The sequence below is a fragment of the Ceratotherium simum genome, chromosome 16 (genome assembly GCF_057802395.1).
Source record: "Ceratotherium simum simum isolate JZ-2026a chromosome 16, ASM5780239v1, whole genome shotgun sequence".
NCBI lineage: Eukaryota > Metazoa > Chordata > Mammalia > Perissodactyla > Rhinocerotidae > Ceratotherium > Ceratotherium simum.
The window spans coordinates 60,621,411-60,646,664 of record NC_141915.1 but is presented as its reverse complement, the minus strand read 5'-3'; the positions used below and the strand labels follow the sequence as shown (position 1 = coordinate 60,646,664).

At 47.2% G+C, this 25,254-nt stretch overlaps 1 protein-coding gene across 6 annotated transcripts in view; it reads right to left on the bottom strand.

Annotated features, from left to right (window-relative positions):
- RPTOR (regulatory associated protein of MTOR complex 1) overlaps positions 1-25,254 on the bottom strand; it is a 414,631-nt gene that overhangs the window by 32,536 nt on the left and 356,841 nt on the right. For all 6 annotated transcript variants that reach the window (XM_004432844.2, XM_087441745.1, XM_087441746.1 and 3 more), the window contains 4 exons: positions 22,357-22,475; positions 13,315-13,418; positions 12,386-12,569; positions 10,510-10,620 (listed from right to left, as the gene is read on the bottom strand). In XM_004432844.2, coding sequence (XP_004432901.1) covers positions 10,510-10,620; positions 12,386-12,569; positions 13,315-13,418; positions 22,357-22,475 — 518 coding nt within the window. The remainder of the gene's footprint in view (positions 1-10,509; positions 10,621-12,385; positions 12,570-13,314; positions 13,419-22,356; positions 22,476-25,254) is intronic.

Genomic DNA, 25,254 nt, shown 5'->3' with positions numbered 1-25,254 from the left:
GGAAGGCGGGGCAGACTTGGGAGGCTCCAAAGGAAACAGGCAATGACTGCGAGGACAGGGGGAAGAGTGCGTGTGGTGGTGTAGGGCATGCAGGCAGCTTGGGTGTCTCACACAGACGGACCACAGGACCTGTGCTTCATAGCCAGGGGCTGTCAGCTCCCCTGTGCTAAGTTCTAAGAAGCAGAGCATGGCACTCCCCGGGGAGCAGCACCGGGGGCACCCACTGAGCCTTCCCTCATAGGCCCCGCTGTGCTCACAAAAGGACTTTCAGAACCGAACTGGACCAATGCTCTGAACTGGGACCATGTGCTAAGAACCACTGGGAGGAATGGAGGGCGGCAGGTACAGCGTGAAAGGCAGAGCTGATGGTGGGCGGATGGAGAGAGACAAGGAGAAGGAAGAGAGAGAAGATGCCGTGAAAAGGCAGCAGGCATCAGACCGCTGGGCCGTGACAACTGCCACTCAGGATGGAGGGACCAAATGGAGCCACTCGGTAGGTCATTTCCCATTTAACAGTCGTCTTCATCATCCATTCCGCTGTCTCCCCCTCTCCACCTATTTCCCTGCAGCTGAATAATAGCTTCTGAGTAAACAAAAGCCCAGACCCAGCTTCTGCTGAGCTATCTTCTACACAGAGCTGGAGGGACGTGGGCGTGGGGGACAGTGTTACATGATGAGGATCATGACATGCTGTCCATTCCACACCTCCTGGCTCCTACTCAGACAGAAACCAATTACGATTTTGAAGCCTCCCACGGAGACACAGCGGCCGAAAGCGATGAGGCGCATCTCCCTCAGCTCCTTGCCTGTCGCTGGGGCAACCTGGGGCTCAGGAACAAAGGAAGATGAGAGGGTCTGCAGAAGCCTGACAGACAGCAGCAACCTGGGGCTTTTCCACACGGAGTAAATCCTCATACGACGAATTTGTGAATCATAGGGCTGAGTCTTACTTTCAATACCTCTGAATTTAAAGAGGTTCAAGGTGCCCAGGATAAAATACGAAACAAGTACATGGCTATCAAGATTGGAAAAGACTTGACAAAGGCAAAAGGGGAGAGGAACCCCAGAAAGGCTCATTAACTCAATGCTAAATTCCCAGAGCCAAGCTCTGTCAGTTTCTACCCAGAAACAAAGCACGTTCTGATGACATGAAGTGAGAGTAAACGTGCCTCTGTGCTTGCTCTTCACCTGGACACTTTTTATTACTTTTACCTCTGTTTAGCAACACCTCCCCAAACACTGAAGCCCTCCCTCTGCACAGAGTCGGGGAGCGTACGCTGGGAGTCGTGTGCTGGTGACACGGTGCTCATCTGATTCAACCAAGCCTCCTCTGTGCATGACACCTAAGGGGTGCCCTTCGAGTGACAACACTGCAGGCCACTGATGGGTAAAAAGCACCAAGGTGAAGATCAGAGTTCACCACATGTAGTGATACCCAAATATGGGCATTTTCATCACCTGACTACACTTCTCGTTAAGTATCAGGTTGACTGAGAAATAACTCACATGCAGTAAATGTCACCCTTTTGGGGCACAGTTCTGAGTTCTGACAAGTGCTTACAGTCTTGTAACCACCACATGCCCCTCAGTAGTCAGCCCTTCCCGCGCCCTAGGCCCAGCACCCACCCATTTGTTTTCTGTCCTGTAGTTTTGTTCTGCCTTTTCTGGGATGTTGTATAAATGGATCGCACAGTATGTGGCCTTTTGAGTCCAGCTTCTTTCATTGAGCACAATGCACTTGAGAGTCATCCGTATTGTGTGTTTCAGTTTACTTAAATTTTGTTTGGTGACTAGTATTTCATTATATGGTTCTATCTCAGTTGATTCACCAGATGAAGGACATTTGGGTTGTTTCTCATTTTTGGTGATTATGAATAAAGCCACTATAAATATTCACATACAGGTTTTTGAATGAACATAAGTTTTCATTTCTCCTGGGTAAATACCTAGGAAGAGGATTGCTGGGTTATATAGTAAGTGTGTTTAATTTTATAAGAACAGCCAAACGTTTTCAAAGTGTCTGTAATATTTTGCCTTTGCACCACCAAAGTATGAGTTTCAGCTGCTCTGCATCCTCTGTCAGCACTTGGTATTGACAGACTTAAACATTTTAGCCATTCTAGTCAACTTGTGGTGGTATCTCATCATGGAAATTCTCACTTTCCTAATGGCTGACTGCCTTAATGTTACCATCTTTCCACATGCTTATTTGCCATCTGTACATCTTTTTGGAGAAGTATCCATGCGAATCTTCTGCCCATTGTTTTTAATTGGGTTGCGTGTTTTCTTATTATGGAATTTTGAGAGTTCTTTATGTATAGTGGATGCAAGATTTTTATCAGATATGTGTTTTACAATTTTTTTTCAGTCTGCGGCTTGCATTTTCATGTTCTTAACAGTGTCATTCAAAAAGCAGTTATCAATTTTGATGCAGTCTAATTTATCATTTTTTCTTGTATGGCTTGTGCTTTTTGTGTCTTATTAAAGAAACCATTGCCGGGGCTGGCCCCGTGGCATAGTGGTTAAGTGTGAGCGCTCTGCTGCTGGCGGCCCGGGTTCGGATCCTGGGCGGGCACCGACGCACTGCTTGTCAGGCCATGCTGTGGGGCGTCCCACATAAAGTGGAGGAAATGGGCATGGATGTTAGCTCAGGGCCAGTCTTCCTCAGCGAAAAAAAGAGGAAGATTGGCATGGATGTTAGCTCAGGGCTGATCTTCCTCACACACAAAAAAAACCATTGCCTAACCCAAGGTTAGAAAGATTTTCTCGTAGAAGTTCCATAGTTCTAGGTTTCACATTTAGGGCTGTGATTCACTTTGAGTTAGTTATTGCATAAGGTTGAGGGATGGGTGAGGGTTTTTTTTTGGTGGGGGTGCGGGGGCAAACGGATGTCCGATTGCCGCAGCACCTCCTGTTGAGAAGACCATCCTTTCTCCACTGAATCATCTCTGCACCTTTGTTGAGAATCAACTGGACGTACTGATGGGGACCATTGCTGGACTTGATCCTGTTCACTGATCTATGTGACTCTCCTCTTGCCAATTCCACACATCTTGATTACTTTAACTTTATAGTGAGTCTTGAAATCAGACAGTGCGAGGCCTCCAGCTTTGTTCTATTTCAAAATTGTTTTGGTTACTTTAGTTTGTTTGCTTTTTCCTATAAATTTTAGAATGAGCTTGTCAATTAAAAAAAAACCTATTGGGATTTTGATTGAGATTGCATTGATCTATATACATCAATTTAGGGAGAACTGACATCTTAACATTATTTTTTTCTTTTTTTTTTTTTTTAATTTTTTGTTTATTGCAGTAACATTAACATTATGTTTTTCAACCCATGAACATGTTCTTCATTGATTTAGGTCTTCTTTGATTCCTTCCACCAGTGTTTGTATTTTTCGGCACTTGGATCTCACATGTATTTTTTTTTAAGATTTACAGCTAAGTATTCCATGTTTTTTTTGGTGCTATTGTAAATGATACTGATGTTTAATTTCAATTTCCAATTATTCATATAGAAATACAATTGATTTTTGTATAATGACCCTGTATCCTGCCATCTCACTAAACTCACTTATTCTAGTAGCATTTTGCATATTATTTGGGATTTCCTATATATACAATAATGTTGCCTGTGAATGGAGATAGTTTTATTTCATCCTTTCCATCTGTATGCATTTATTTCCTTTTCTTGCCTTACTGTACTGTCTAGGACCTCTGGTAGGCTGGTGAATAGCAATGGTGAGATCAGACATCCTTGCTTTATTCCTGATTTTAGAGAAAACACATTCAGTCTTCCAGCAGTGAGAATGATGTTAACCATAGGTTTTTTGTAGGTGCCCCGTCTAAGGGTAAGGAAGTTTTCTTCTCTTCTTAGTTGATGAGAGTTTTTATCATGAATGGCTGTTGAATTCTGTCAAATCCTTTTTCTGCAGCTATTGAGATGATCCTGTGGCTTTTCTTTGGTCTGTTGATATATTCAATTATGTGATTGATTAAAAAATGTTGAATCAACTTTGCATTTTTGGGATAGAATCCACTTGGTCACCAGAGTATAATCCATTTTATATATTGTTGCATTTGATTTGTTAATTTATATTGAAGATTTTGGGTCCATGTTCATGAAGGATACTGGTCTGTAGTTTTTTTATTCTTGTCAAGTCTTTGACTGGTTTTGGCATCAGAATAATGCTGCCTTCACACAATGAATTGGGAAGTATTCACTTCTCTTTTATTTTCTGTAACATTGTACAGAACTGGTATTAATTCTTCCTTAAATGTTTGGTAGAATTTGCCAGTGAAACTCTTGGGGTCCGGAGCTTTCTTTTCTTTGTTGGAAGGCTTTTTAACTACAGACTCATTTCCTTTAACAGACACAGGACTATCCAGGTTTTCTATTTCGTAGTGAGTGAGTTTTGGTAGTTTATGTCTTTCAAGGAATTTGTCTATTTCATCTGAGTGGCTGAGTTTATGGGTACAGAGCAGTGATGTCAGGGTGTATTTCTGGACTCGTTCTAGCTCATTCATCTATAGGTCTGTCCTTATGCGAGCACTATGCTGTCTTGATTAGCGCAACTATGCAGTAAGGTTTGAAATGAGGGAGTATGAGTCATTCTGTTTTGTCTTTTACAACATCTTTTGTCTTTTGTGCTATTCTGGGTCCCCTGCATTTCCATCTGAATTTTAGTCTCAGCTTGTCAATTTCTGCAAAAAAGGCAGCTGGGCTTTTCATAGCGATTGTGTTGAATTGTAGATCTCTTTGGGGAGTACTGCCATATTAACAGTAAGTCTTCTGATCATGAACATGTGATTTCTTTCCATTTATTTAGGTCTTCTTTAATATCTTTCAACACTGTTTTGTTTAAAGAATGTTTAAAGAAAGAACACAGCTGATTCAATCAACGATCCCTTGGTCTCTGATTGTTTACAATTCAGCAATGATTTATAAGATAAACGAGGGCTGGCGTCACGGCCAGCACGTCAGGGGAAGGAGGAGTGGGAGGAAGCGGCCCGCAGGTGCCTAACAAGCAGGAGCACACCCGTCCTCCTGGCATGGCTAAGTGGGAACAGGTTAGAGAATGCTGGTGAAGTCTCCCCTTCCACCTAACCGTGTACTCCATGCAGCTTTTGTCAAAACCCAAACGCTCATTCCGTCTGGTTTTCCTGGGGGGGAGTCCACCTGTCTCTTTGCTTTCCTCCTGAACTTTCCAGGAAAGGACTGGAAGCATCCACTTTAGAGACTGGAGACAGTGGGCACTGGCTGGCTTCCTAACATAGTAAAAGCCCACAATAAACTCAGCTGGTGTGGAAAAGTCTGAAGGTGAGACCAAGCAAATTTCTCAGGCTGTCTTCCTGGATGTTTATGCACAAGAATGTCACATACAGCATCATTTATCAAAGGAAAAAGCAGAAAAAGTCATTTTTGTGGAAGAATATTTGATGGTATGAGAAAATGTCCAATGTTCACAATAATGTAAAGGAAAAAAGCAGGATACAATGCTATACATGCAGAATAATCTCAACGGTGGAGAGAAATCTGTGTGTGTGTGTGTCTGTGAGCGAATGTGTGTGTGAGCGAGAGTGTGTGTAAGCGAGCGTGTGTGCTATGGGTGATTTCAATTTTATTATTTTTTTTCTTGTTTTCTGAGTTTTAAAAAAATAGTTTAGTACACTTTAAAAATAGTTTCATAGAGGGCCAGCCCCATGGCGTAGTGGTTAAGTGCGCGCTCTCCGCTGCTGGCAGCCCAAGTTCAGATCCCAGGAGTGCACCGACGCACTGCTTGTCAGGCCATGCTGTGGCAGCGTCCCATATAAAGTGGAGGAAGATGGGCACGGATGTCAGCCCAGGGCCAGTCTTCCTCAGCAAAAAGAGAAAAGCTTCATAGATGTGAAAATTTAATAAAGTGTAGAGCATGTTCACCACTCTTCTACACGTGAGTCGGCACAACAGGACCCGCGCTCTTTGCGCAATGTAAATCGTTGCTTAGCTTTAAGGGCTCTGTGCAAGTAAACTGATATGCACTCTGCAGGTGATGTCTTAAAACAATCTGTTTGACTCTTTTAAAGCTCTTTTTGTAATTAAACATTATATTTTAACACGTTCCTAATTACAAAACTAATCATTCTTTCTAAAAAATTCAAACAACCCAGAAGTGTACAATATAAAAAGGATAGTCTCTGTCCCTGATTTCAATTCCACCTTCTAGAAGTTAACTGCATGAATAGCTTGATGCATAACCTTCCAGGCTTCTTCCAATGCTTATTCAGATCTATAGAAGCATAGCATTTGTGCAAGCATTTTGGACCATCTGATGATTTGACCCCTATACCAAGGACATCAACCAAGTCCTCACAGAGACAGAACTCATCAACTCTAATGGCTGTGCAGGGTTCTATTGCAAGGATGCAGCATTTTTAATTCAGTCTCCTCCTGATTAATATTCCTTTTTTTCTGTTTTCAACTTTTTGCTATTATAGATAACGTAATGAGCATCTTTGGACATATATCATTACATATACATGTACAGCACTGGTTTCAGGATCTATTTCTCAGAGCAGGATTGTGGGTTTCTAGGGTACACCCATTTGTAGTTTCGATAGCTACTGCTGAATTGCCCTACACCAGGCTAGTTCTGTACCTCCACCAAGAGCATCTCCCCACGCTCTGGTAAGACAACCTTTGCATAAAATCAATCTTTGAAATTTGTCAACCTGAGACTGAAAGAAATTTGTATTACTTTTGTAATCAGAATAAATTTCAATATCTTTTTTTTTAAGCACATGACAGACCATTTTAACATTCTTTCTAAAGCAGATGTGAGGTCTGTGAACCAACACAGGGAAGAGACAAAGTTGTTTCATCAATCAAAGGAGAACCATGTCCAGAACACAGGTCTTTTCAGTCGCAGACCTGTAAAGAATCTGACTGCGAACTGATAAAAAAGCTAGCAAACATTGCCATTGTAATCCTGTTTTCAGGTACTCAATCCTACTAACCACTAGTTGCACATGACTGTAGTACTGGGTATAATTTTGTTACCTGGTGAATATTTTAGTTTCTTATACTTACCTTTGAAGGAGTTTAGAGTTTGAGGTTCTGTCCTTTTTGAGGTACAATCCTAGCCTAGAGCCATTTTTAGTTTACATGTGAAGCTGGCTAATAAAAAAAGTTCCTAATGCATTTTATTGCACAAACATGTCATTAGATGATTAATTAAATTAATTAAAAAACATGCTTGTGAACATCACCAGGAAAAAGTAGGAGAAAATTTTAAAATAACAACGAGATGAAACATGTCCTGCTTCTCTTCTCAAGTTGAGAAAAGGTCTCTAACATAAAACGAAAATCACTTCATGTCCTTCAACCACCCAACATCTTAGTTGCTACCAGGAACTGTAGACAAAACGGATCAGAACAAAAACTCATTTTCAGTCATAACCTAGAGCTCGTCATTTCAAGCTGCCACCAAAGGAGAGCTTGTTTTCACAAACGTGGTGGGGTCAGAGGAAACCATCGTTTAGTTACTGGAGATTTCCTGACTGCCTCCGTAGGCTAAGGAGTGGAAGGACACCCTCTGTGGACCCTTCCTTCCCTACTCTCACTGCTGTGTCCACATTTGGGACCCACACTGACCTAATAGGCCAGATGGCCTGTCTCCTCCACGCTGTGACACACGGGACCCTCCCTGGCGGGGATTCTCAGACATACTCCGGGTACACAAACAGAAGAACACAAAGGCAGATGGATTTGCTGCTAGTTCTGAAAAAAGGGAGGTGTGGCATTAGCCATTGAGCAGATCTGGCTTTGGGTCTGCACATGGGTAAAACATGGACAGACAGAGACGTCCCTGACGAAACCCCAACTCTTGCCTGACACTCCACTCCAGTGCCTCGGGAACTGCCTCCTACAAACAGCTGACGTGTCCCTCCGGGGGGCTCGCTCACTTTAACGGCAGCGTAGGCACACCGTACTGAGTGGAGGAAAGCCAATCCTTGGGGGAAAAATCAAGTTCATTTTTAATAAGTTTAAGAGAAATGAGTTTTGGGGCCGGCTCCGTGGCTTAGCGGTTAAGTGCATGCACTCCGCTACTGGCGGCCCGGGTTCGGATCCCAGGCGCGCACCGACACACCACTTGTCCGGCCGTGCTGAGGCCGCGTCCCACATACAGCAACTAGAAGGATGTGCAACTATGACATACAACTATCTACTGGGGTTTTGGGGGAAAAAAAAAGGAGGAGGATTGGCAATAGATGTTAGCTCAGAGCCGGTCTTCCTCAGCAAAAAGAGGAGGATTAGCACAGATGTTAGCTCAGGGCTGATCTTCCTCACACACACACAAAAATAATAAGAGAAATGAGTTTCGGATTATCAATGCCACTTCTCCCTGTCACCATATGTAGATGACCAAGAACAGGCATTCTTCAAAGACTTCAAGAAAAGCTGCTCATTACCATACCAAGAAATTATCATAATTTAGAGCCACTGCCATTTCAGCAAGATGGAAGGCCAGGCCATCTAGAGTTCTAAATTGCTTGACCTCTCTCGCCTTAAGTAGGAGACAGTATCAAGGAAACCAAACTTCTGTTAATATTAAACTAAAGCCTACTTAACTTTTAAGCAGACTGTACCATGGTTCTAAAGGACGACTCGCTACCCCAGGCACCAGCATCCACCTGTCTCCTGGTACACATTCCAGGGCTCACTACTCTTTCTTTCCTCAGTTTGCAGGTGGGCAGCACACTGACGGCCACCTGAATGTAAGCAGGAGCTGGTCTGGGGCAACAAGCTTTGCTGACCATAACTTAACTCACGAGTCTCAATAATCTCTGGAGGTTTGTTTCTTTAATATTTTTTCTCCTAACTATGAAGGTACTTCACGCTTAGTGTAGAAAACGTAAGGAAGATAGAAACATATAAGAAAAAAATAAATCCAGCACCACCACCATCACCTGAGATCCCACCACCAGGATTAGTTTCCCTGCAGTCTCTTTCTGACACACAGACGTGTGTGCACACGGCATTTACAACTATGCCTGTTTTGCAGCCAGTTCATGTCCTGCTTTTTTTCCATTTAAAAAATGTTATCCTGAGCATCTCCTTACGACATAAATTTTAAAGCTCAATTTTTTAATTGCTCCAATAATATTGTACCAAATATTTCATGATTTTTTAGCCACTCTCCCTCTTTTGGACTTCTAAGTGAATCCTAGTTTCTGCTAGTATGGATAATACACAGATCATCCATAACATTGATTATTTCCTTGTTAAAGTTTTAGCAAATGAATTAGTAGGTCAAAGAGAATGGCTGTTCAAGGCACTTGATACTTATTGCCAGAATGCTTTCTGGAAAAGTCAGGTTCAGTTAAAAAACGGAAGAGAGATCTCCTCTCCCTTTTCAGCAAAGGGGTTCAATAAATTAGAACCTGATGACCTGTCTCAGGCGCTGACAACTGTTATTTTGTGTTTTTACTGACTATGGGGAAGCAGAAAAAAGCTATGATAAAGAGCCCAACACTCTTCACGAACATTCCAGGACGTGTAGCTTGATAAACAATTAAGAATAATCTGCAATTTGCAATTTTCAATGACCTATATGAGGGAAGAGGAAGAAGGTTTTCTAAGAATGTGCTTTAGGCCAGGAAAGTCTAAAAATGACCCCTGCTGTGCTCCCTGCAGAAAGACGGGCACGAGAGATTCTGCTTGACAAAGTGTCGCCGTCCCAACTTGTCACCTGAATGTGTGCTCGAATCTGCGGCAACAGGACACACTTCATGTTATGACTGTGGCAGAATTAAACCTGGAAGGTAGTCTCCCGGAATAAGCCAGAATGCTTTAGAATTAGCCCCAGTGGATGGGTCTTTAAAAAAATCAGCTAGCTTAGTCCAACAGTCCCCAACATGCGGAGCTGCCCAAGTGATGCCTGGGGACAGGAGGGAGTTGAAAGCCTGGAGTGACTTTGCCAATTAGGACAAAAAGATACATTTTACACCGGCAACCTCAGAAAAGGCAGGCTTCTTTTTTTTTTTTTTTGTGAGAAGACAGGAAAGTAAATGAAGTCTGTTTCTTTTGCTGTTTTATTTTAACTATTAACATCAGCCACCATGACATCAATCTGGCGCCACCCTTTCATAGCTGCAAATGTAGTGGGACAGAATCCCTGGAGGGTCAGTGCAGGCTGATGGCACAGCGGGGACCCTACACAGCCCTGGCCTCCTGCCTCAGGCCACAGCTCCGGAAGTGGCCTGCACGGCCCCACCTGGGCTAGAGGGAGCCACAGTGAGCAGCCAGCTGAGGCTCAGAGTGCGCAAACCCAGTGGGGTTCAGACCATCAACCTGGAGCAGAGGGGTTCAGACAGCCTAGGCCTGAGGCCGGGCTCCTGGGGAAGGAAGCATGGAGCCAGAGGGGGAGGCTCTGAAGGACTGTGAGTGTTTGCTGGAGGACAGGAGGAGCAGGCACTCGGCCAGGGGTTCTCGCTTTAAATCCCAGAGGTAATGATGTGTAGCTACCTTCATGACGGGCTGTGCAAAATATCGGGCGCTCCAGTCGCAGAATCCTGTCTGCATTGTGGCTGAGATGAAACTTTTGTGTCCAGCAGTATCATCTGGATCGTCAGTGGTCTTCCGGGCGTTTGGAAAGGAGGAGAGGAGAAGAGAACAGAAACAACAGTGAGTCCCCTCATTCCCCACAGCTCTTTGTATGCTTGAAACAGTTCATAACTGGGGCCAAAGGGCACAGTGGTTGGCAGTGGTCTGCTTCTAAGGAAACATTTCTGGGCTCCCCTCACTCTTGTGTCCTGGTGACTAAGGAACCCTGAATGTCTGGACAGGGCTCCAGAGAACCCACATTAGGGAGGGCCATCCAAGTCTGCGTTCAGGGAACTGCGTCCCTCTGGGGCTGGCCGAGGTGGCTTGGGTTGCAGAGCCCCTGTCACTCTGCCGAGCTGGTTGCACAGGCCCATCAGCACCGAGTCAGCCACCCCCACAAGGCCTCTGCCACCTAGTACTGGGGCTGCTGCCCCAACGAGGCCAGCCACACAGGTACCCGGAGGAGGGCAGGGGCTCCTGGACAGAGAGCGCAGCAGAACACAGGCCAACTGGGACTTCTATTAAAACTTAAAATACTTGATGCCGCTTGTAAAATACTTGACACAGGGCGATGCGTCAGTTTGTTTCCCGTTGCAGGACCTACGGTGGCCAGGGCTGTCAGAGTAGGAGCTCACCTCACTGCATGTGGCTGGGCACGAGCTGTCCCCGTGGTGCATGGCGCTGGGGCAGCCCTCAGAGAGGAGCTCGTCATCCGGGGAGGCCTGCTTGGTGGCAAATCCCACAGATGGGACACAGTGATAGGGTCTCATCTCCCACCTAGTAGGGGAACCCCATGCTGCCTGCTGCCACTGAGCTGCTTTGCTGGACCAGGACCCTAGGGATGGTGGCCGCAGGGACACTGAGCACCCCTTGGGCCGAGCTGCTGCTGCCTGGCCGCCCCACGTCAGGGTCCAGCCAAGAGGCAGAACCTCGCACCGGGAGCTTGTGGCCGTTTTTGCTCTACAGCTGTCAAGGCAGGGAGAGCAGGCAGGCTTGAAAGCCAGGGTGGGTGAGGGGCTGGGCGGCACGTGTGGAAGCCTCTTCGTCACCAACATGTGCCTCTTGCTACAAAGTCCCCTGCAGCCTACTGTGCACTTCTTGTTAAAATCACTGGTTACTGGTGAGCTGAGACACGTGGCTGCTCTGAGGCACCCACAGCAGCCAGACGTCCTTGGTGCATCCTGAAGAACCTCTCTAGACCGCACATCCTTGGCCCAGAAAGCAGCAGTCTGGACAAGACAGCAAATGCCCAGCTTCTGTGTTCCCCTGTTACATATTCTCATAGCCCTGGCAAATGAAGAAACCAACTCCTCTCGCTCCTGAAATTTCTTTTTCAACTTAGTTAAGGGCAGAGACCGTACCTACTTATGTGGCGTAACTGAACGTTTATGGATAAAGCAAAGAACCCGTTCAGAACAAACACCTCTGTGGAGTGGCTGCCATGCCAAGTGGAGGCAAAATGCTACTTACCCAAGAAGAAAAAAAGCAAATGAGCTCCATGTGTTTATTTTGTTACATGGAAGTTGCCAAGAATAGTGAACTGAGAACAAGAGGCTGCAGGAGTGAGAGGAAGAGCCCTGTGATATTCGCAAAGACGTGACTGTGCAAACAGGGTGAGCGAGCCAAGAGCCATCACCTGGGACAAGAGGACAATGGTCCCTGTGTCCTGCACAAGGTGCGAGGCAACGTTAACCACCTAATTCCGAGCTCTTGGCTCACATCTGAGGAGCAAAGCTCTCGGCATCTAAACTTGTTAGAATTAGTGTTTAAAAATCACCGAACAGTCCAGTGTCTGTACCTGGTCTGGGCCCTTGTCAAACATCTTCCGTGTCCTGGGGAACTGGTGGGAGTGGGGTGTGTACTGCACGCCCGTGGTGCCGGTGGTGCCTGGCCGGCCTGGAGGCAGGTCTCGGCTGACCGGCTGCTTGGCCACATCGTTAGTCAGGCTGGAGCTGCTTGCGCTGGATGTTGGGGGGGAGCCTCTACGTCCGGGAAAGAAGAAACACTGCATTTTACCCAGAGCCTGTTACTTTGAAACCAAACACTAAGCCACTTCTCCTGGTTCTGCCCAAGCTCCGGACACCACCAAAGGACCAGGTCATCAGGGCAGAACGTCCTCCCAACACCACCTGCCAATGCTGAATTAATGCCCCTTCCAGCTTCTGCCCGCAGGTTCTAAGAACCTTCTTCCACTGAAAACTAACGCAGCGAGGCAAGCTAGGTCAGGACTAAGTGAGCCAGCCAGGGGCACCGGAAGGGCTCAGTGCACGAGTCTGCTCTCCTTGAATTTAGTGCACAGCCCCGCCACTTCCTGTGGTGTGAATGCTGACATAAGAGGAGTGTTCCACCCTCCACCCTGCTGGTTATCCACGGGGAGGACAGAGACCCTCTCCTATAAAATGCTGAGGGGCCACAGAAGTCAGGCTCAGTTCAACTCCTGCTGTTAGAATGTGTGCAGAGGAAGACAGGAAGGAATTTTAGGAAGGGGCTCAGATCAGACAGATGTAGGGGTGTGTGTGAGAGAGACAGAGACAACATGCTCGCCAGAGAGGGTGAGGGAAGCAGGGAGGGGGGAAGAGAGCAGCAGGGGGAAGAAGGTGAAAAGTGGGGAAGAGACAGCCAGTGAGTGCAGAGCTCGGCAGAGAGCGGGAGAGGGAGCGTCCGAGGGAACCTCACCCACAGACCTCAGTGGATGGGCTGCTCTCAGACAAGGCCCAGGCCACTTACCCGGCCTGGTGGATGTGGATGCCCTTGTTGGTGGGGCTGGCGGGTGCCGACTGAGTGAGAGAGGATGTGGTGAGGATGCGCTGAGGCCGGGCGTTCACTGTAGCCTGAAAGAGCAAAGGACAAGTGATGTGGACGGTCAGCTGGTGATGACCTCTGAGGCCAAGGACAGGAGCACCGGTTGGTGGTTGCTTTCGTGTGGCTTCAACGGCCTTTTGGAGGAGGAAACCTCACACGCCAATGGAAGGTCCCAGTTGAAATTTGCCCCCACACGTCACCCTGCAGATACAGTGAGATTCTTTTGCTTTTTAGAAGTTATTCGCCCGGTCCAGTGAGGCTCTGGGGCTGCCATCCCCAAAACGCAGTCACAAAACCATGCCAGGGGCTGACGACGAGTCGGGGTTCTGGGAAGTCGGGAGAAAGCTATCCATGGGGCTCTCTCCCTCAGGACGATGAACACCACCTCCATCCCCTGCCCTCACTGCCACCCTTCCCTCTCCTGCGAGCAGAATCTTCCTGGATTCTTCCTGGGGCGAATCCTCGCCTTCTTTCCCCCTTTGCTGAGAGGACTGAGCTCCCACCCTCTTGGGAAGAACGTTGCTCCAGCCTCTGCTTTGTTTTTCCTATTTCGGGGCAGGCTCCGAGCAATTTCCTCAGAGGCTGCACTTCGTGGATGGAGACAAGAGAGCGGGCTCTGTAAACTGCCTTCCACAAACATCTGCAGGGTCTGACACTTGACCACAGAAAAGGATGTGCACCAGTTGAGACCGCATTCAGGAGGGAAGTGGTTTTGTCTTGCTTCTGTTAAACAGGACTTATGTAGATCTGGAGACAGATGCCTGCTGGAGTAACAAGAGCTCAGGAAACACTAAGCACACCCAGGCGTCCACTGCCCGTCTGTCAGCAAGCCCACACTGGCCAAGTCTTTTTGTGGACGTTTTGCTCTGAGCACACTGGGCAGCTGGGCGGGCTTGCTGGCTCTGGGCATCCGAGGTGAGAGGACTCAGAAAGGGCCTGATGCTGGGAGGGGAGTGCTCCTCTTGCGTGAAGAGACGGGACATGGGGCCAGTGAAGACGGCCACCAAGCTCTCCCTGAGTGTGGCTGCTGCCAGACTTGGTTCTCAAAGTTCGGGGTGCCATCCAGCGAAACAGACAAGCCTCGACCTTCGTGGGGTGATGTTCCAGTGGAACCTGGCCCTGGTTCCTTACAGGGACCCTCACGTTTTTGATTGTTCACTCAGCAAAGAGGGATACTGTACCGACGTTCAGCCAACAGACAGATAATTACAGAAAATGACAACCATAAAATTCTTCATTTATATAATATCAGTGTTTCCCAGATAACCCTCCCCTTTGAAATAAAAATAGCAAGAAAACTGAACCATAATCAGCCTTTAAAAATGCTTTTTATTTTTGAATTATAAAAGTTATATTGTTGGAGAACCTGCTTTCGCTTTAGTATTTAAATTATTTGGCCAAACCTAAACACACACACACACACACACACCCCCACCCACCCACAAAACCTGAGAGCCAAATGATCTCTTAAAAACTCTAAAAAGAAAAAACAAATTTAAGCTAAGAACCTATAAACTTAATATGTGCCTCCTCAAAATTTCTGATGGTAAAGGTGGGAGGTGATGGGGAAGACAGGAAACTTTTGCGGTTGAAATGAAGACTTCAGCAGAATCCACAAATCTTTCAAATGCCCGAGGAGCACAGAGGCTCGGCTGGGGTCCAAGCTGAGCGGCGACTCAGTGACTCAGGAGCCTGCATGGCCGGTTTCCCCGAGACTCTCCTGCTCTGACTCTTTCTTCTGTGCGCCCGCCCACTTGCCACCCTTCCAGGAGGCTCCAATGTGAAAAAGCGAGTGGGAGCCAGTGGTGACTAACTCTTTGCTCTACTCACTCTTCTGCGGCTGGGAACTAATACAGCCCCGGGCTTGATGTCAGGACCCGAAGGGCGAAGGAGACAGTCCCACTTTAATGAGATTCACACTGACGGTTGTTGGCACACCACTCTAATTTCCTATCAATTCTGGATATCCTGAGAGGTGGGCACACCACCGGCTTAGGAGACTTCCATGACTGTAGCTTGCACACTGGTGAGCACAGGGATTCAGGCCTACAGGAAGCTTTCTCTAGCCTAACAATTCCTATTTATTCCACAAACATTTACTTGGCGTTGACCCTGTGTCAGGGTGGGGCTGCACCCGTGAACGTGAGCGGGAGGTGACCCTCAGGGAGGTGACCAAGCAGACCACCTATCTGTGGAATGGGTGTGGGGACAGAGGTCACTCAGGGTGCAGGCGGGGTGCTGGAGAGGCTCTCGGGAGGTTATTTCTGCGCTAGTCCCAGTTGCCGTTTTTTTTTTTTTTTTTTTTTTTTTTTTGTGAGGAGATCAGCCCTGAGCTAACATCCATGCTAATCCTCCTCTTTTTGCTGAGGAAGACCGGCTCTGAGCTAACATCTATTGCCAATTCTCCTCCTTTTTTTTTTTGCCCCAAAGCCCCAGTAGACAGTTGTACATCATAGTTGCACATCCTTCTAGTTGCTGTATGTGGGACGCGGCCTCAGCATGGCTGGACAAGCGGTGCGTCGTTGCGCGCCCGGGATCCGAACCCGGGCTGCCAGTAGCGGAGCTGCTAAGCCACGGGGCCGGCCCACCGGCTGTCATTTTAAATAGCGAGCACACCATCAGAAAAGGTTAACAAACACTAGCGCGCTTGCTGGATTTCAGGGTTTGGGCTATAAATTGAGGAGGACTGAGCGTGGGTCTGTGAGACCCAGGACCCCGCTGTGAGTGCCCATCTGCCTTGAGCACACACAGCCCCTGCCTGTCTTATTATGGCATCAACTCCCTGTTATCCCCCCATGACGCTGCACTGAAACCACTGGACCCTGAGGAAGGCCTGAGAGAAGTCCCCTTCCTAACCAGTGGCTGAGTCAGAAGAGGAAGGGCAGCAGGGAGAGGTCAAGGTTGTGGCTACAGGCCAACTTTTCAGAGGGTGGCAAACATCATGTTGTCCAGGTCAGATGTATTCTCCTAGCAATAGTTTGCAGGGACTCATGCACGTACACACATCAGCCCCCCAGGGACTCACGCATGTACACACATCAGCCCCACCGTTGCTCCCTGCCCCATGCAGTTAATGGTGGAGGGTCTCTGTAACAGGGGCCAGGGCTGCAGTAAGACCCCCTTCTGTCTCCAGCTCCCTGAGCACTTTCTTTACTCTCTGATTCTTCAATAGAATATGTCGCCTCACAAGGACACAGGAAAGTCTGATCCAATGTGGAGAAAAATGCCAGAAAGAAACGTGGGTGACTGGGCAGTGAATCTCCCAACTGGGTCTGGATTTAGTCAGGGTGTAGGAGACCAACATAGGCTTCTGGCTGCTCATTCTTGGGGGAAATGGGGTATTTCAGAAATGTCCCTGGTAACTGAATATCAAGCATCCGGATTCATGTGTGAGAAGGTGATTCCCAAAAGGATTATCCAGAGGTATTTTGGGCTAAGTGTGATGCAGAGCCCACTGGTTGCGTGATCACTGAGAACCGTAAAAGCACACAATTCTATTTATCTAGTAATAATTTTTCTGTAAACTTCATTTCCCAGATAAATGAACTTTCCTTTTGGACTCTAAATCCTAGGTAGTACTCAGTTAAAACAATGGTGACTATGATGAACTGCCCGATGGTTACTAATGGGCTTGGGAAAGTCTCACTCCAGGGGCACTTGGTGCCCTCAGTCCTTGGCCCCACGGGAAGAGAACCTGGCATTGGTGAGACCCCCCTACTCTTTTCAGGACCCGCACACCATGGAGAGGCTCCATTTTCACAGAGAATAGTGAGGACGGGGAAGAAGATGATGACACTAATACTTTAGTTTTGCTGTCTTGGGGAGTCCCCGTGCAGGCCACACACGGTGACCAGGGCTTTGTGGGGTTACTGCACTTACTCTTCACCACACCCCTCGAAGGCAGAGCCTACAATGATCCCAGCTCTGCAGGCGGGGAAATGGAAGCTGGTGGATGTGAAGTAACTGGCTGAAGGCTGGTGGAGCTAGAATGGGACCCACAGCCAAAGCCTGTACTGCCCCCGCCAGGCTGGAGTGTGCTGCTCCACAGGGAGCCACGGTCTTGGAGAGCCATTCCATTACGTCGTGGCCATGAGTCCCCGCATGGGACACTTGCGAGAGCCCATAGCAGAGTGTCAGTGAAAACAGATTCACAGCGGCCACCTCAGAGTCACCGAGTCCAAATCCCCAGGGGACCAGCTCTCCTGAGGCTGCCTGCGCTGGCCTGGCAGAGCCTGTGGGCCATGACGGTAAGGCAGGGGTACGTCTAATTCTGTAAGCTAAGCTAGTCCAAGTAGTGATGTCTGTCACCTCTGGCTCTGCAGTGAGCATGAAAGTTCCAAACTCGAAACACAGATGCCTCTAACTGCTGCTATTCACTAGGACTGCTGTGATTCCTGTCCCCAGTGACGTGCTCTGTTCTGACAATTCTGGGTGTCCCTCCTCCTGGTGGAGGCTGCAGGAAGCCATGAGACAGGTGAGGCTTGGGAGAGGCTGTCAGACAGCACTTCCATGCACAGGGCCACCTCCAAATCAAGGCAGTAGGGGACATTAGTTGAGGGTCTCCTGGTGCTAGAGGGCACAGCTCATGCCCCCCACTTCCCCAGGGAGGAGGGGCTGAGCTGGAGAGCTGGAAGACTTCAAAGAGCAAATGGAAGTTTCTAGAAGGAAGAATGACAGCAACAGAGAACCCTCTGACTCCGTGGACTAAAGGCCATTTTGACTCAATTAAAAAGAAATCAGAATATTTATAAGCATATCGACTAAGACTGCTGAGAGAACAGTGCAAAGGTGCCTGAAAAGAGAATTTCAGCCATTTTAGGCACTCAGCACTACTCTGGCTTAGAGGCTAATTGCAAACTTGCTGAGTTAAATCCTTATGATTCAGTGATTCAGCCAACTTAAGGGAATGCAGACTAGGGGTGAACAGAAGTGGCTCTCTGGATTCGAACTGAAGCTGTTAAATAGGAGGAGAAAATTCTTGCATGACAATATGATTTTAAAAGAAACAGTGATAAGTAACCAATGCTGTGAAAGTGTGAAGCTAGATTTTAATTACAGCTTTAATGGTATTTTTGAATAGGCTTTTCTGGGTATCTCAATCTTTATTTTATTTATTAGTCACTCAGGCCTTTGGTTTATAAGTAAATCCTTTTACCTTTAATTAAGCATTAATTTCTAATTTCCAGTGTGTCTAGTTGCCCACGTCCCACAGCAGTGACCAATGTTCTGGCTCCTGATGGTATCAGGAGGCTGTGGTACTATTTTTAGGTGAGTTTATATGTCATTTATAAATTTCCTCTTAAATATTAAAACTAGTGTTTAGTATTATACATGACTCTCGACATCTGAACACCTATAGCCTGAAACTTCTTGCTCGGTGTTACCCCAAAGCGCGGGCTGGCAGAAGTGGCCCTGAGGGGAGGTTCCGGGGCTGACGTGGCTTCCTGAGGTCATTAAACTCTTCTTTCTACTTCTACGTAGTTTGAAATTTTCCATAATAAAAACTACAAGCAAAACGCAAACCCCAAGCCCGTGGAAGGGGATATAAATGCTTGAAATTAGGCCACGGCTCGTGAGCTGTGTGGGCTCTTCCATACATAGCTGGCGGCAGCTTCTGTATATGAATATAGAATTCTACGGGTCATTCCATAATAAAAGGCTGTTTTGACTAGGATGAACAAAAATTTGGCTGCAGAGTTAAATATCTAAAATAGGCCCATTTCTCTGTAAACTGAAATGTAATCCCCTCATTAGTTCCTAGAGCAGAAAGTAAGACCTTTATTTTTTAATTTTTTTGCTGAGGAAGATTTGCCCTGAGCTAACATCTATGCCAATCTTCCTCTATTTTGTATGTGGGTCACTGCCACAGCATGGCTGCCGTGGAGTGGTGTAAGTCCACGCCTGGGAACCAAACCCGGGCCACCGAAGCAGAGTGTGCCAAACTTAACCACTAGGCCATGGGGCCAGCCCCAGTAACACATTTTTTTAAATTAAATTGAAGAAAGGATTTCCTTAATGTTTATGCTTCCAAACCCTTCAGTAGCAATGTTTACTCTTAAAAATATATACACACACATATATATACACACACACAAAAACACAGATACACACACAGGCAAGGTCTCTGGGGAGCACAGACTCCAGAGGAGGCCCACTCTGATCTCCGTCCCTCTGGCATGGGTGTGCCTGTGGGCATGACAGCATGTGCACACTGGGATGTGTGACGTCCAGATCAGTGCAGCAGGCAGAAAGCCACATGCCACTTTAATGGGGGTTTCTAGGGCATGGTTAGAGAGTGTTGTTCCAAAGGAACAAAAGGCTATGTTTTAGGTTGCTGTAATTTGCTAGTGTAGCTTTGCATGGTACAAGAGATTACACATAAGATATTTATTTACCTTAAAGTGGGGTGAGGGGCATTTCTGGCTCATAGCTACACACTTGACACATAATCCAAAAGGACATGGAGATATGGTTTCTGTGCTTCACGTGCCAGAGAGAGAGTCCTAAGAGGAATGTGTTTAACAACCCAAGGTCAGGTCTACTGTGATGAACCTATAGTTGTCAAATTTCACAATTAGGCACTGAGATTATATTTTTAAATAATTCAGGTTGATTATTGGTAGGATTAAATAAATAAAGCCACTGAAAAATAAGCTTACATAGCCTGAATACTGGTTTATCATGACCAAAATAACCAAGAAGCTAAATTAACTGGGGGGAAATGATCAAACCACCTCAACAGCACTGGCTTCCAGTGTGGCCTTGGCCAGGGGCCGTCTCGAGGGTGGCTTCAGACCCTGCCGCCTCTCCGGGGGCACGCTTCTCTGGGTCCACCTTCCTTTCCCTCTCTATCTCCTGCCCCAGCTACTGAACTTCTCCCCTTCCTCCCTTCCTTGGTCACAGACCATAATATGTTGTAATAAACATATATTTTTACAAAGTTTTATTTTTGAATAGATCCTGTTCTTAGTTGAAAAAGCAGATGACTGAATTACTCCTTAGTTTTCTATTACACAATGAAAAAATTAACTTAACTGACTGCCTATTTTCTATAGGCCTGTGACACGTAAAAGAAACCGAGAGATTCCCCACTCCTCGAGGATGGACCATCATTCAGGGGCCTTTATAGCTAGTCACACAGTGGGACGATGAAGGCAGGGGCTGCAGGGTTCATGGGGGGTGAGGGGAGGTCAGTGTAGAATTAAACAACCCGGATAGCTCCGAGTTGGCCAAGAATAATGCCTAACGTTTTAGCAGTAGGCTGGCAGTTCTAGCAGGCAGCAAGTGCAGTGAAATACCCACGGACCCATGGGTCTCTGCTTCCAGAGAGAGCCACACAGGTGACCACAGCTCCTGAGGTTAAAACCCAGAATGTGGTTCTGCATTATTCTTATTGCATCTTTAAAGAGAAAGAGGAAATTGATCACTATAGCGGTTTACAATTAGGTACACAATGAGGCTGTTACCATTACTTGTGATACTACCAGGAGCCAAAGCAGCAGCAACTACAGAGATGAGAGATTCAATCACTCAGAAAAAGACATAACTAGACCAATAAAAAATAACTTAAGTGAAGGAACTGAAGACCACACAAATATGATACCAAAAGGAGACCGGGTGCTGCAGGAGTTTTAGGCCACGCAGGGGGCCAGCACCAGCGAGGCAACAGCACACGAGATGGCTTGATGACTAACTTGCAAAAAATGGACTAGGAATGAAACACCCAGACCCTGGACCCTAGCAAATATTCTTCTAAGTCATGTGACCTCAGGCAAGTGGCCCCCTGGGAACAACCCCTCAGTGGTGATCAGGGTCCATGCAGACGGAGACGACACCACGAAAATCGTAACGTGATGATGTTTCCCTGTATGCTTCCTGAAACTTGTCTGTAAGCTCAAAATTTTACCAAAAAGTTACAAAAATTTTAAAAAATGCTATAATGAATGACTTCTAGTTCCAATCATGAAACATTAACTGCCATGTAAATTGTCTAACATCCATAAACAATGGGAAAACCAGAAAAAAATAGATGAAACAGCTGTTTTCAGGCATTGGCCACTGGGTCCTGTGGCCTGTGATCTCTGAGGGAAGGGGATAAACGATGGCCCAGCTCATGGCCTGCAGGTGGTTGGCAGGCGTTTCCTAGCAGTCCCAGGCTGCTGCACAGGGCGGGGGCCCCAGACAGAGCCTGGCGGTCCAGTGAGCAGAGGAGACAGACGGGAGCTCCACAGAAGCCGAGGTGGCTGGAACTGGCAGGTCAGAGTACAGAGGGGAGAGGGCTTCTGAGGTCTGCAGGGGAGGCCCCTCAAGTCTTTGAGTTCTCTCTGTTCTTGGGTGGGGTGAAAACCCACAAGGGCTGAGGAAAGAACCACAAGAAGGCCAATAATTCCCAGAGCTCACCAAAAGGACTAGGAGAGTTTACAGTCCCCAAAGAAGAAAGGACTAAAGTCAATGACCTAGCTTCTATCTTAAGAAACTAGAATCAGAAGAGCAAACTAAACCCAAAGTAAGCAGAAGAAAAGAAGTAATGAAGATAAAAGCAGCTATCCATAAAATGGAAAATGAAAACCAACAGAGAAATAATGAAACCAAAAGCTGGTTCTTTGAGAAGTTTCCTTTAGCCAGAATGGTCATGAAAAAGAGAAGTCACAAATTACTACTATCAGGAACGAAAGAGGGGACATCACTACAGATCCTACAGACATTGAGAGGATTATGAGAAATAATGAGAATCCTACCTCACTTCCTGATGCCTTGATGTGGGTAAGCAGAAGCAGTAATGTGTGCCCCAGCTGAAGCTATGTCAATAGAGTTCAGGGTATGTTGTAAATCTCTGGATTCAAAACGCCCATTGAAAGTTTCTAAACCACAACATAGACCTGAATGTGCCTGGAATTCCCTGCTTGAATATTCATAACCAAAAATCAAGAACTTGAGAGTTTCGTCGAGAACACCCTGTCCACATACCTTGTAGGCGATGCTGTTGAGCACTTTCATAGCCAAATCGGAAACATCTGGATAGGGATCCGCAGCCAGATGCAATAAGACTCTCCAAATTTGAGTGTAAACACTATTAAAAGAAACTCCTAGGAAAGAGAAAAGGAAGACGTTTTAGTAACAGAGTTGCCTCTGCATACTTGGGTGGCTTCTGAGGTAGCTGCCTTTTCCGAGAACCTAACCATGCTATCAGGAGTGGAAGCTTTCAAGAGCTGGGGTTGTGGGAAGCTCCTGTTTGTTATTCTGGTAAAGAGCCCAGAGATTCAGGAATCCTGAGCCCTCGTAAATAGGCTTGATTACATGATTTCATCTTCTGAGTCTGGATCTTCTTAGAAGGAAAGGTGAGTTAGAAAAGGGCAGGATTTCCTTGAAGGCCTTGGCTGACTGGAGAGTACCACCTTGCTCCCAGAGTAGCATTCGATTTAACATCCCAATTTCTAGGAGCCGTCATGGCCCACAGGAGCAGTGCAGGTTGGGTGAGAGCCCCTGTCCGTACCTTACTCTGCATTCAAGGCATGATCTGGGCTCTGTGACTCACTGAGTCTTCTGCCCACACACCACATGCTGCACTGTCCTGAGCTCCCAGGAGATCACAAAGGGTGTGCATGATGTGACCTGAACTCTCCAGGATCTCCCAAGGCACCCATATTTCCTGAGTGTGCTCTCTATGCAAGGTCCCGTCTGCATGCCTGGATGCCAAGGCAGATAAGACGGAATATAAATGTGGTAAATCGTGGACATGAAGAAAAGGAAAGGCACATATACTGAGGGCCTTACCCAGTGAAACCTGCTCAGTGTTATTTAATCCCCACAAGCTGAGCTGCAGGCATTACCCCTGGCATTACAGAGGGGGACAGTGAGGCCCAGCATCCAAAGGATGAAGGATTCGAATGCACACCTGTCTGACCTTCAAGCCATTGCTGGTTCCATGAAACCGTGCTGCCTTGGGCAGCTACGACAAAGAGGATAAATGCTGAGAGCAATTCCTTCTGTTGGGAGTGGGACTGGGAGGGTGAGGAGCCAGGAAGGCCTTAGAGAGAGGCACAGAGGTGGGCTGTGAAGGGCAAGTCAGACTGTTCTCCTGGCAAAGACCTTTCTGGAAGGAAGGTCAGCAGAGCAAACAACCAACTGACATGGAGGTGATGGAGACACATGGAGCATTTGAAGAAGCAGCCCACCAAAACCTGGACACGCAAATCAGAGGTGACAATGGGGCAGTGAGTGCTCAGAAACTAAGCAGGGAGGAGCAGGTAGCAGGGCTGAGCAGCGCCCGGGGTACGAGGACAGTGCAGGCTGAGGCAAGGGTCCAGGCCTCTGGGAGGAGGCAGCCGTGGAACTGGCATCCACACCGTGTTGGGTCTGGACAGGCAAAGAAGGAGAAAAGGCGTTCCTGGCAGAGGAAGCGGTTTGAGCAAAGGCTGTTCACAGGACAAGGAGGGGCTGAGCTGGATGAGCAGAGCGGGTGCCGACGTGGCACCCTCACTCCTTCCTGGGGCGAACCTAGGCCGGGAAGCAGAGGTGGTGCTGCTCCCAAGGAGTGCATGGTCAAATGGGGACACAGCCACATATAACTGCATCCTTTATTTTGGGAGAAGCTGGACAATTTGTTTGTTGAAAAGTAAGTGCTTGTTCAACAACAGAGATTAAAAGAGGATTTCAGATAAGCCACGATTCCATGTCATTTAATTGGCCAACTCCTAGTGAAGTTCCCTCTAGGGTTTATGAAGGAGTTTAAGTATCAGAAGTGCCGTCAGAGGACAAAGTGTTTCTTGGTGAACACAATTGTTCAAACAGAATGGGTTTTATACAATACACTCAAATTAAAGAAAAGAGAACCGGATGAAGGTTTAGAGTAAAAGTCAGTTTCGAGAATCAGTTCAACGAAGATGTATATGGATATACCCTGGCTCACCTCAACCTACACTCTCTAATCCGTAAAGAAAGGCGCACCAGGGCCGGCCCTGTGGCTTGGTGGTTAAGTGCGCGCGCTGCAATGCTGGTGGCCCGGGTTCGGATCCCGGGTGCGCATCGAGGCACCACTTCTCCGTCCATCCTGAGGCCGAGTCCCACATACAGCAACTAGAAGGATGTGCAGCTATGACATACAACTATCTACTGGGGCTTTGGGGGGAAAAAATAAAATAAATAAAATCTTAAAAAAAAAAAAAAAAGAAAGGCGCACCACTTCGCCTCCATTCACATGGGGACAGTGTGTATTTACGCTTGTCCAGTGGCTGCCCTGCTCAAGCATATCCCACCGTCCACAGAATGATGGCCCCATCCTCCCAGCTCATGTGGGCACAGCCTCTCTCCTGAGGTAACCACCACGAAAAAAATACATTCTAACAAGCGCTTACAAAGATTGCAGCACACCGGCCTCACCAGCTCAGCCATCGCTCTGAGAAGAGATGCTCATAGCCGCCTGTCTCTAGACGATTACGCAGAAACACAGCTGCTGTGTTAGGGCGGATCACTGAGAGGCTGGGGCCTGAAAAGGCATTTCTCTCACCATTGCAGGGTGAGGTAATACCCTAACGGTAGGAAATGCTCTTTCAGAGGAACGCCCCCTTCATGTATTCACTCTTATGTGTGCGCATTCAGCAACCAGTTCTGAGAGCCTACTGTGCGAGGACAGTGGCTGCCACAGGCCTGTGGCCCACAGGAACCAGGAACGGCATGTGTCAGGAGACTCAGGTTTAATATAAATCTGGACCTACGTCAGGTGAAATGTGTCAGGCAAACACACTCTTGCTCGGAGGGGACCCTGAGTTCGAGGGAAGGATCCACAGGAAAACACACTGTTTCCTTCCCACTGTCCTCCCGCACTCTTTAATTTAGGAACAGAACAAGAACCTTTCAACTCTCACA